The sequence below is a fragment of the Leptodactylus fuscus genome, chromosome 4 (assembly GCF_031893055.1).
Source record: "Leptodactylus fuscus isolate aLepFus1 chromosome 4, aLepFus1.hap2, whole genome shotgun sequence".
In the NCBI taxonomy this organism is placed as follows: Eukaryota; Metazoa; Chordata; class Amphibia; order Anura; family Leptodactylidae; genus Leptodactylus; species Leptodactylus fuscus.
In genome coordinates, this window is record NC_134268.1 from 54,336,919 (window position 1) to 54,349,175 (window position 12,257).

The window sequence follows — 12,257 nt, forward strand, 5'->3', positions numbered from 1 at the left end:
GCTCTTCTCAGAGCCCCTAATCAATTTCGAGAGGCAAATTGTGCAGACAACACTATATCTGTCCTCGGCGCATTCCTTGAAAAAACTCCACACCTTCGAGAAACGTGCCCTCGAGGTGGGAGTTTTTCGGGGCTGGGTACGAACTGGAACATCTTGGGAGATTCCGGGTGTGGCCTGGCTTCGCCTAAGCTGCTGACCTCTGCCTCTGCCTCTAGCTACCCTTTTTGGTGCTGCACCTGCCTCAACATCCACACTACTTTCCCCGCTTGACATCCCCCCTGTCCAGGTCGGGTCAGTGTCCTCATCATCCACCACTTCCTCTTCCAACTCCTGTCTCATCTCCTCCTCCCGCACAATGCGCCGGTCAACTGGATGCCCTGACGGCAACTGCGTCACATCATCGTCGATGAGGGTGGGTTGCTGGTCATCCACCACCAAATCGAACGGAGATGGAGGAGACTCTAGTGTTTGAGCATCTGGACACAGATGCTCCTCTGTTAGGTTCGTGGAATCGTGACGTGGAGAGGCAGGTTGAGGGACAATGAAAGGAGCGGAGAACAGCTCTGGGGAGCAGGGACAGTTTGGGTTATTGTTCTGTAAAGCTTCGGAATTTTGGGAGGAAGGAAGACAAGACTGTTGGGTAATAGGAGGAGAGGAGGCAGAGTCTGACTGGCTGCTGGACAATGTGCTGTAAGCGTTCTCTGACAGCCATTGCAAGACCTGTTCCTGGTTCTCGGGCCTACTAAGGTTTGTACCCTGCAGTTTAGTTAATGTGGCAAGCAACCCTGGCACTGTGGAGTGGCGCAATGCTTGCTGCCCCACAGGAGTAGGCACGGGACGCCCTGTGGCTTCACTGCTACCTTGCTCCCCAGAACCATTCCCCCGACCTCGCCCACGGCCTCGTCCACGTCCCTTTCCGGGAGCCTTGCGCATTTTGAATTCCTAGTTAGAAATTGGCACTGTATACCAGTAGTAAAAATTGTGGGTGCACGTAACCCCAATATATTCTTTGAATTCCCAGTCAGACACTGGCACTATATGGCAGTAGCAAGAAATGAGGGTATTTGTATTCCCAATATACTCTTTGAATTCCCAGTCAGACAATGGCACTGTATACCAGTAGTAAAAATTGTGGGTGCACGTAACCCCAATATATTCTTTGAATTACCAGTCAGAAACTGGCACTATATGGCAGTAGCAAGAAATGAGGGTATTTGTATTCCCAATATACTCTTTGAATTCCCAGTCAGACAATGGCACTGTATACCAGTAGTAAAAATTGTGGGTGCACGTAACCCCAATATATTCTTTGAATTACCAGTCAGACACTGGCACTATATGGCAGTAGCAAGAAATGAGGGTATTTGTATTCCCAATATACTCTTTGAATTCCCAGTCAGACAATGGCACTGTATACCAGTAGTAAAAATTGTGGGTGCACGTAACCCCAATATATTCTTTGAATTCCCAGTCAGACAATGGCACTGTATACCAGTAGTAAAAATTGTGGGTGCACGTAACCCCAATATATTCTTTGAATTCCCAGTCAGAAACTGGCACTATATGGCAGTAGCAAGAAATGAGGGTATTTGTATTCCCAATATACTCTTTGAATTCCCAGTCAGACAATGGCACTGTATACCAGTAGTAAAAATTGTGGGTGCACGTAACCCCAATATATTCTTTGAATTCCCAGTCAGAAACTGGCACTATATGGCAGTAGCAAGAAATGAGGGTATTTGTATTCCCAATATACTCTTTGAATTCCCAGTCAGACAATGGCACTGTATACCAGTAGTAAAAATTGTGGGTGCACGTAACCCCAATATATTCTTTGAATTACCAGTCAGAAACTGGCACTATATGGCAGTAGCAAGAAATGAGGGTATTTATAACCCCAATATATTCTTTGAATTCCCAGTCAGACAATGGCACTGTATACCAGTAGTAAAAATTGTGGGTGCACGTAACCCCAATATATTCTTTGAATTACCAGTCAGAAACTGGCACTATATGGCAGTAGCAAGAAATGAGGGTATTTATAACCCCAATATATTCTTTGAATTCCCAGTCAGACAATGGCACTGTATACCAGTAGTAAAAATTGTGGGTGCACGTAACCCCAATATATTCTTTGAATTACCAGTCAGACACTGGCACTATATGGCAGTAGCAAGAAATGAGGGTATTTGTATTCCCAATATACTCTTTGAATTCCCAGTCAGACAATGGCACTGTATACCAGTAGTAAAAATTGTGGGTGCACGTAACCCCAATATATTCTTTGAATTCCCAGTCAGACAATGGCACTGTATACCAGTAGTAAAAATTGTGGGTGCACGTAACCCCAATATATTCTTTGAATTCCCAGTCAGAAACTGGCACTATATGGCAGTAGCAAGAAATGAGGGTATTTGTATTCCCAATATACTCTTTGAATTCCCAGTCAGACAATGGCACTGTATACCAGTAGTAAAAATTGTGGGTGCACGTAACCCCAATATATTCTTTGAATTCCCAGTCAGAAACTGGCACTATATGGCAGTAGCAAGAAATGAGGGTATTTGTATTCCCAATATACTCTTTGAATTCCCAGTCAGACAATGGCACTGTATACCAGTAGTAAAAATTGTGGGTGCACGTAACCCCAATATATTCTTTGAAATACCAGTCAGACACTGGCACTATATGGCAGTAGCAAGAAATGAGGGTATTTGTATTCCCAATATACTCTTTGAATTCCCAGTCAGACAATGGCACTGTATACCAGTAGTAAAAATTGTGGGTGCACGTAACCCCAATATATTCTTTGAATTCCCAGTCAGACAATGGCACTGTATACCAGTAGTAAAAATTGTGGGTGCACGTAACCCCAATATATTCTTTGAATTCCCAGTCAGAAACTGGCACTATATGGCAGTAGCAAGAAATGAGGGTATTTGTATTCCCAATATACTCTTTGAATTCCCAGTCAGACAATGGCACTGTATACCAGTAGTAAAAATTGTGGGTGCACGTAACCCCAATATATTCTTTGAATTCCCAGTCAGAAACTGGCACTATATGGCAGTAGCAAGAAATGAGGGTATTTGTATTCCCAATATACTCTTTGAATTCCCAGTCAGACAATGGCACTGTATACCAGTAGTAAAAATTGTGGGTGCACGTAACCCCAATATATTCTTTGAATTACCAGTCAGAAACTGGCACTATATGGCAGTAGCAAGAAATGAGGGTATTTATAACCCCAATATATTCTTTGAATTCCCAGTCAGACAATGGCACTGTATACCAGTAGTAAAAATTGTGGGTGCACGTAACCCCAATATATTCTTTGAATTACCAGTCAGAAACTGGCACTATATGGCAGTAGCAAGAAATGAGGGTATTTATAACCCCAATATATTCTTTGAATTCCCAGTCAGACAATGGCACTGTATACCAGTAGTAAAAATTGTGGGTGCACGTAACCCCAATATATTCTTTGAATTCCCAGTCAGACACTGGCACTATATGGCAGTAGCAAGAAATGAGGGTATTTGTATTCCCAATATATTCTTTGAATTCCCAGTCAGACAATGGCACTGTATACCAGTAGTAAAAATTGTGGGTGCACGTAACCCCAATATATTCTTTGAATTCCCAGTCAGACACTGGCACTATATGGCAGTAGCAAGAAATGAGGGTATTTGTATTCCCAATATATTCTTTGAATTCCCAGTCAGACAATGGCACTGTATACCAGTAGTAAAAATTGTGGGTGTATATAGCCCCAATTCTATTGCTAGGGGACTTGCAGGGTATTTCTGGGGTGAAGGTGGGGGGGCACACCGTTGGAACGGGTATCGGGGTATATATCGGGTATACGGGAATACACTGACAGTGTATTCCATTCAGGATCCTGGGAAAGCTGGGTTGCGGCGATTGAGCCCGTCAGTGCCACGTTACACTGACAAGCTTCTCCCTGGAATTTAGCTCTTATAAGAGCTGTTGTGGTTGTCTTCTCCTTCCTATCCTAGCCTGTCCCTGCCTACCCAGAATCTAAGCCCTAGCTAGCTGGACGGAAACCTCCGTCCTCGGTGAATTGCAAGCTCAGAATGACGCGAAGCTGGGCGTCGCTGTTCTTTTAAATTAGAGGTCACATGTTTTCGGCAGCCAATGGGTTTTGCCTACTTTTTTCAACGTCACCGGTGTCGTAGTTCCTGTCCCACCTACCCTGCGCTGTTATTGGAGCAAAAAAGGCGCCAGGGAAGGTGGGAGGGGAATCGAGTAATGGCGCACTTTACCACGCGGTGTTCGATTCGATTCGAACATGCCGAACAGCCTAATATCCGATCGAACATGAGTTCGATAGAACACTGTTCGCTCATCTCTATTCATTATACTCTGTGGTCTGAAAAGTGGTTTTAGGGGGAAGGGGGGTCTGGTTTGGGGTTGGGGCCCATGTCAAATGTTTGCGTTGTGGTAGAGCCATTCCTAGTTACGCCACTGGTTGGGCCAGTTCTTTGTGTTTCTAATGTCATGCTTATCTCATGTGTATAGGTATGTTTTGCAACTGTTATATTGCCAACCGTAACTCCAGATGTAATGGTAAAACATCCCAACTTAATATGTGTTTACGCCTTAGCTGGTGGGACACACAGTCAGTTTGTATTGTTTAGAGGCGCACATGTACTACAATGTTATGTGATTTATGTAAAACTGTGTGCACAATGCTGTGGGCATTTGCCTTGTGGACAGCCATTGAGCAGGCATCAGGCCAGTGGATTACAACCGTAGGGGCAATGACCTGTTGAACATTTTAATTCCCAAACCTCTACTGAAGGAATACACTGAAAATCGCTGGGGGCCCACGTTGTAAAAAGGTGGCGTTTTGGCCGTGACGGAAACATAGTGCAAACATTGCCGCATTTTACAGTACCTGTAAAGAGAATGGGATTCTAGCATCCACACATTGTAGAAAAAAAATCTGGAGTAGACATACTGCAATTTCAGAAACACTTACAATTTTGTAAATCGCATTATGCCAATTATACCTATAGAAATGCTGGTGATTTCTGTACAGGTATAATAGAAGCAGAAAGCCCACAGAGGAAAGCTCAGCAGACTTTCTGTAAAAAAAAAAAAACACGGTGGAAAAAATGTCTGTTTTCACATTTTTTTATTTGGCTGCAGCTCAATACATGGGGCCTTAGCCTCACATTTAGTAACAAGTATACCAGCTGTAAGTATGTTTGGAGTACAATTTTTTTTTTACATACCTGCAACCCTTCGATGGCTAGTCTGAGGATTGAAGGGGTAAGCTTGGAGGCTTGCTTGAAGGAAAAATTGCTCCAGTCTATAATTAATATAAAGCCATTGATCTGAAGCTCTTGGTCTTCTATTAGAACTTCTAGAGAAAGGAGAATGGCACGTAAGATGTCCACAAAGGAGTTCCTTGAAGAAAGTAAATAAGAATTAAGGAGTGACTTGTAGAAGCAACTTTAGAAAATGCAAGTTTGAAGCTTCTTATAAATGAATAGTACAGGTGAAAATAGGTAACGTTATCATACGTATATCTTATTAAGGAGATCTGTTTCCTTCCGCACTTATTAAGCTGTTCTCCTGATTCTTATCTTCAATCTGATACTTGTTTACATTGTATTCATCTCCATATTCATCCTCACACATAGAGCTCTATGGGAGAGGGAGAGGAGGAGCGGGATACTCCTGGATACTGGTTAATTGATTTATAGGAAGCCCCCAGACAGCGGACCCGCAGGGGTAGCTAAAAGGGGCGCATGACTATAAAGAGGATTAGAGCTACTTAGGTCGTGTTAAGGTTAGGGGGTGAGTTAGAGGGCAGGGGGTGGGGTTAAGGTAATGTTTAGTAAACAATTATACACAACTGGGGGATCATTCTGGAGCTGGAGATAGCGAAGTTAAGTTGTCTCCTTACCATGTCTGCCGACCTCGATGCGCTGCTGGCCCAGGTGCGCCAGACTGCCCTCCAACGGGGCTGGCTGGCTCCAGGACCGGCTTTTGGGAGAAGCTGCTGCCCCTGTTGCTCCAGCTGGGGCGCAGGAATCCAGGCCGCGCAGGAGACGTGCGCGGCCACCTGAGAGGCTTAGTCCTCAAATTTCTCCTCAGCCCCGGAGACGCAAAAGGAGCCCCGCAAGGGAACCTCGGGCTCCGGCTTCTGGTCAGCGCCGCTTGCCGGCTGGGAGTCGGGCCAGGAGGAATCCTGCCATGCAATCCGGGCTGGAGGCACCGGGGGGTTCACGGCGCTGCTCCCCCTCCTCCCGGCGACGGGATCATGATCCAGCGACGGCCGCTTCCCCTGCTGATGCTCCAAGCAGGGGGCGGGCCCAACTTGAGCGGAGGCCCGGGCCCTGTCTGGGGCCTCTCCCTGCTTCTTCAGGCCCGGCTGCTCGTCCTGGGAGCCGGGCAGGACGAGATCGTCGGAGCGCCGCGACCCGCCCGGAAGTTGTGGGCCGGCGGCCATCTTGCTGCGAGTATGATGCGGAGCCTCAAGGGGCGGAGTCTGACTCTGAGGGCTCCGCCCCCGGAAGTGTCGTGAGTGACGCCGAGGATTCTGGTCGCGGGGAAGGGGAGGACCCCTTGTGCCCAGGCCTGGAGCTGCGGCCTACTGCTTCTACCAGGCCCTGCAGCAGCGTCCAGCGACGCCGAAGCCCGGCGGATGTGCCGGCGGAAGAGGACAGCATCGCGGGCGGCAGTCGGCAGGCCCTGGACCCGGATTTTCCTCTTCACCGGCCTGGAGGCCCTGACTACACTGGAAGGATGGCTGCCGGGGCTAGCCCCCCTGCGAGACCGGGTGAGTGTGACACCACCCCTTCTACTTCTGGGGGAGGGGGGGGGTTAATGTCTTATCTTTGGAGGGATTGCAGATGTTTGTGCACGGGGTTCAGCAGTTGTTTGGGATGGGGGGCATAGCTTCTGGGGGGTCCCCGGCGGGGGTTTGGGGTGCTTTGGGGGGGTCTCCGATTTGGCCAGTGGCGGGTTACGGTGCGGCGGCTGCGGGGGTGGCTAATGCTGCGGAAGGGGTGGCGGCGAAGCCATTGGAGGACGTCCGTATGGCGGACTCTGCCCAAGGGGAGGTCTATGTTTGCTTTGAGGGGCCTTTAGGGGCCCACTTAAAGCAGGAAGTGCGGGAAAGAATCTGGAAGGGGGAATATGTGGAGATCTTCTCCCTGTTGCCCCTGGAAAAGTTTAACTTGGATAGGGTTAAGCCCGATGAGAGCAAAAAGGACGAGGAGGAATGGCGGCGGTACCGCCTGATTCCTCGGACTTTTTCGAACTGGTTGCAGGCTTTCGCAATTCTTGCCAGTGTCATCGGCGAGAAGGCGCCGGAGAATTGCTCAGCCTTGTTTACGTATATGGATTCTATTGGGGAGGCTTATAGGGTCTATGGTGGAAATGCTTGGCTTCGCTATGACGAGCATTTCCGCCAGCGGAAGGCGGTCCGTCCTTCCCTCCGCTGGGACCACAAAGACATCAGCTCTTGGATGAAGCTGATGGCAGCCCCTAAGGGTGGTGGTGGCCAGTCCTTTCGGGATGGGGCCGGCGGTTCTGGTTCAGCATCGGGACGGTCGGCGGGGAGCGGAAAAGGCTGCTGTTGGCAGTTTAATGAGGGACACTGCAAGTTTGGCGCTGACTGCCGCTTTAAACATGAATGTTCCGGCTGTGGTGGTGCGCACGCCCTCACCCGGTGCTTCAAAAAGGGGAAGGGAAAAGGTGGTGACGCTGACCAGAAGAGGGGCGACTCCGGTGAGGGTGGAAAAGATGGCGGAGTATCTCGCCAGTTATCCAAATAGGTCGGCGGCGGCGGCATTGCAAGCGGGGTTCGAACGGGGTTTTTGGATCCCTTGTTCTAATGTAGGGGGGGGGGAGCCCCGGAATTTGTCCTCTGCCCTGGCTCACCCCGAGGTGGTGGGGCAGAAATTGGCGAGGGAGGTGGAATTGGGGCTTATGGCGGGCCCTTTTGCCCGCCCCCCGCTTGTCAACTTGAGGATTTCCCCTTTGGGGGTGGTCCCCAAGAAGGAGCCCAACAAATTCCGCCTTATTCACCATTTGTCGCACCCCGAGGGCGGGTCTGTTAATGACGGCATTGACCCGGCCCTGTGCGCTGTTTCTTATGCCTCGTTTGATTCTGCGTTGGCATGGGTGCGACGTTATGGTAGAGGTACTCTCTTGGCAAAAACCGATATAGAGGCGGCGTTTTGCCTCTTGCCGGTTCACCCGGACAGTTTTTACTTGTTGGGATGTAAATGGGAGGGTGGGTATTTTGTTGACCGGTGCCTCCCGATGGGCTGTTCAATCTCATGTTCGTACTTCGAGATGTTCAGCACCTTCCTGGAGTGGGTCGTGCGGCAGCGGGCACAGGTAGACTCGGTGCTGCACTACCTCGATGACTTTCTCTTTGTGGGCCCCCCAGGTACGTGGGTCTGTTCTGTTTTGTTGCAGGAGATGGTTCGGGTGTGTAAGTTGTTTGGGGTCCCGCTGGCTCCGGACAAAACGGAGGGACCAGCGACAGTGGTGAAGTTTTTGGGGATCGTGATCGATACCGTTCGTTTCGAGTGCCGGTTGCCTGAGGACAAATTGAGTGAGCTGCGTGACCTTGTGGGGAAGGCGATGCGACAGCGGAAGATTAGGCTGCGGGAGCTTCAGTCGCTGCTCGGCCGGCTTAATTTTGCCTGTCGGATTATGCCCATGGGGCGCGTCTTTTGTCGGCGTTTGGCGGCCGCGACGGCGGGTGTGCGCCGTCCTCTGCATTATGTGCGGCTACACGTGGGTTTGAGGGAAGATCTGGCTGTTTGGGGCGAATTTTTGGCCCGCTATAATGGCAGGTCTTTGGTCATGGGACCCCCCGTGTCTAACGAGGACCTCGAGTTATTTACCGATGCGGCGGGTGGATCCGGTTTCGGGGGCTTGGCCTGTGCAGTGGCGGGAGTCTGGCTTGGTGCGTAACCTGGCCTTGCTGGAGCTATTTCCCATTGTGGTGGCGACGGCGCTTTGGGGGGACCGGCTCCGGGATCGTCGTGTGCGCTTCCTGTGTGACAATCTGGGGGTGGTGCAGGCCATTAATTCCCAAACTGCCAATTCTCCTCCTGTGGTGCGTTTGTTGCGTAAACTTGTTTTACGGGGTTTGGACTTGAATGCGCATTTTGTAGCGGTGCATTTGCCGGGAACGAGGAATGTGATTGCTGATTCCATCTCTCGTTTTCAGTGGTCCAGGTTCCGAGAGCTGGCGCCGCAGGCAGACCAGGAGGGGTTGCCTTGCCCGGAAGACTTGTGGGCGCTGGTTTGAATACGGCTTTGGAGTTGGTTCGGCGGTCGTTGGCGGATTCCACGTGGGACGGCTACTCCCGGTGTTGGTCCGAGTGGGAGACTTTGGTGAGGCAGTTGCATGGGGACAGGGAGGGAGTCGATTGGGAGGCTACGGTTTTGTAATTTGTGGGGTCGGTTTTTGTTCAAGGGGTTTCTTCATCCGGGTTGTCCTGGCGCTTGGCTGCGCTGGCGTTTTGGTTTAAATGGCGGGGCTTGCAGGACTTTACCAAGTCCTTCTTGGTGCGACAGGCGGTTCGGGGTTTCCGGAGGGGATCGTCCAGTAGGGACCGGCGGCGGCCGGTTTCGTATGGGATCTTGTGTGGGTTGCTGGGTGTATTGGGGGAGGTGTGCAGGTCGGGGTATGAGGTACTTCTGTTTCGGTTAGCCTTTTCCCTGGCTTTCTTCGGAGTCTTCCGGGTCTCGGAGCTGGTGTCCCCCAGCCGACGGTCCCCGGAGGGATTGCGTTTGGGGGATTGCCGTTTGGATGGTGAGGATCTAGTTTGCTTCCTTCGCCGTTCGAAGACCGATCAGGAGGGCCGGGGGTTTGAGGTTCGATTACGCCCCCTCCCGGGTTCTGTGGCGTGCCCGGTGGACAGTTTTACGGCTTTTATGGCTGTGCGCCCGGCGGGTGGTGGGGCTTTGTTGGTTCACGGCGACCTATCGTGCTTGTCTAAGTTTCAGTTTGTGCAGGTGTTCCGTAAGGGGCTGGGGCGGTTGGGTGTGCCGGCTGGGGACTATAGTTCACATTCCTTTCGGATCGGGGCAGCCACGGAGGCAGCGCGTTGGGGCCTTCCCCCGACGGTCATTAGGCGCATTGGAAGATGGGAGTCTGGGCGGTACCTCCTCTATGTCCGTCCAGGGCTGCTTTAGAGTCTGTGGCTGAGGGGTCGGCTGTTTCAGAGCGGGTTGGGGATGGTTAGTTTAGTTCCGTAGTTTCGGTATTTTCTTTTTCTCGTGGTTTCGTTTCTGATGAATGTTTTGTTTTGTTTTGTATGTTTCAGGTGCCCCTCAGTGTCTCGTTTGGATTGCAGGACATTCTTATGTCTACTGGGGAGGTGTGCGGGCCGAAGCCTGTCCGTCTGGGCGCCAGTTGGGGTATGATCATTCCGAGGTTCAGGTCAGGTGGATTGGGGTGCGGGGCTTGTTGTGGTCGCGGTTGCTACCGGAATTGCAGGGCCACGCGGATCGGGACAGGCCCCCTGATGTTCTGGTCATCCATGCCGGGGGGAACGACCTTGGGCTGCGGCCTCCCGGGAGGTGATGCGAGATGTGAAGCTGGATTTGCTCCGGCTGTGGACTTCTTACCCGGGGCTGTTGATTGTCTGGTCTGATATTGTGGCGAGGATGCGGTGGCGTCATGCTCGGTCTGTCCGCGGCCTTAACAAGGCCAGGGCCAAGGTCAATCAGGTGGTAGGTCGTTTTGTGGCGTGCAATGGGGGCCTGGTGATCCGCCACCGGGAGTTAGAGTCGGTGTCGTCGGAACTGTTTCGGCCTGATGGGGTTCATCTGAATGCCATTGGCCTTGATATTTGGCTGTTGGGCATTCAGGAGGGGGTGGAACGTGCTCTCCAGGTGTGGCGGGACGAGCATCTGTAAGTGGTCACACATGCTCGTCGTGGCGTACAAAGGAGGGGTCTCTGGAGGCCTTTGGGGTAGTTAAATCAGTAGTGGGGGTGGACGACCAGGGGGGGTCATCCACACCCAATTAGTAATTGGGGAAATGAGATGCTGGTTGGGGAACCAGAATAGTGTATATGTCCTGCGGTCAGGGTACCCAGGATGGAGGTACTCTCTGATTCTGGTGCTCCTGGGCCAGGTGCTAAACGGCTGGGGGTAAATATCGGAGGGGTGAAACGTGAGATGGTATTGGTCCCTTCAGGGACCCCTCCTTCCAGTTTAATTAGCTGTTTCGAAAAAGCGACATTGTTTATAGGGGATACAGTTACAGGGCATTGCAGGTTATTTGGGGGGATGATGGTATATATTGTTTTGGGTATATGGCTAAAGATGTTTATTTTGAGTGTAATAATTAATAAATGCCGCTGTGGCCTTTCCATCCAGCTTGGTGTCCGTGTATCATTAAGGACCGGGTAAAGGTAACAATGGGGGGTGGAAGGTTGGTGGTCAGGTACACAGCTCTTATAGCCTGTTTTACTAGTCATGCTTCATACTGTGTATTAGCAGCCTCTTACGCTGGGTTCACACTAGCGCCCGGACTCCATTCTGAGCTGTCCGTCTTCTGCATGCAGAAGACGGAAAGCTGTCAGACCGGGTCCGGCTGTGAGCACCGGTGAGCGTTTTATGCTCTCCGCCGTGAAACCGTTTATTTTTAAATTGGACACAGAGTACTGCATATCCGTCTGTGTCCGGTTTAAAAAAAACAGTTTTGTGGCGGAGAGCATAAAACGCTCACCGGCGCTCACGGCCGGACATCTTTCAAACCCATTCAAATGAATGAGTATGAAAGAGTCCTGCAGGTTTCCGTCTCCTGCCTCTGTTTTGTGCAGGAAACGGAAACCTGTATGAACAGAGACCGGGCGCAGATGTGAACGAGCCTTTATCTGCAAACATAGAAGTGTTAAAATTGTGCAGAGCAAAGGAACTGCAGTTATATAGGGTGTTTTTATATCCCCTCTCCCCTCTTCATAAACTAATAATGTAGAAAGTAACTACCTGAAATGTGGAGAAGAAAACATATTTCCTTAATAAGACATGTTACAAAGTTTCTCATTTTCACCTGTATTATGCATTTATGCAAAGTTGTTTATAGCTGGAGGTACATTTTAAAGAGAGTCTACCACCTCCCCCTAGCATATTGAGCTGTCACCACTACATTACAGAGCACATTACAGTGATAAGTAACATACCTTTGTTATGTCTTATGCAAAGGAAGCAGTTGGTGCACTGGGGGCGGGCCTTCTGTAGATATG

The 12,257-nt window shown here is 50.4% G+C and overlaps 2 protein-coding genes across 3 annotated transcripts in view; one reads left to right on the forward strand and one right to left on the reverse strand.

Moving 5' to 3' along the window:
• LOC142200234 (uncharacterized) overlaps positions 1–12,257 on the forward strand; it is a 312,476-nt gene that overhangs the window by 203,869 nt on the left and 96,350 nt on the right. The window lies entirely within an intron of this gene.
• CLVS1 (clavesin 1) overlaps positions 1–12,257 on the reverse strand; it is a 70,729-nt gene that overhangs the window by 31,873 nt on the left and 26,599 nt on the right. For both annotated transcript variants that reach the window (XM_075270461.1, XM_075270462.1), the window contains exon 3: positions 5,262–5,436. In XM_075270461.1, the coding sequence (XP_075126562.1) occupies positions 5,262–5,436 (175 nt within the window). The remainder of the gene's footprint in view (positions 1–5,261; positions 5,437–12,257) is intronic.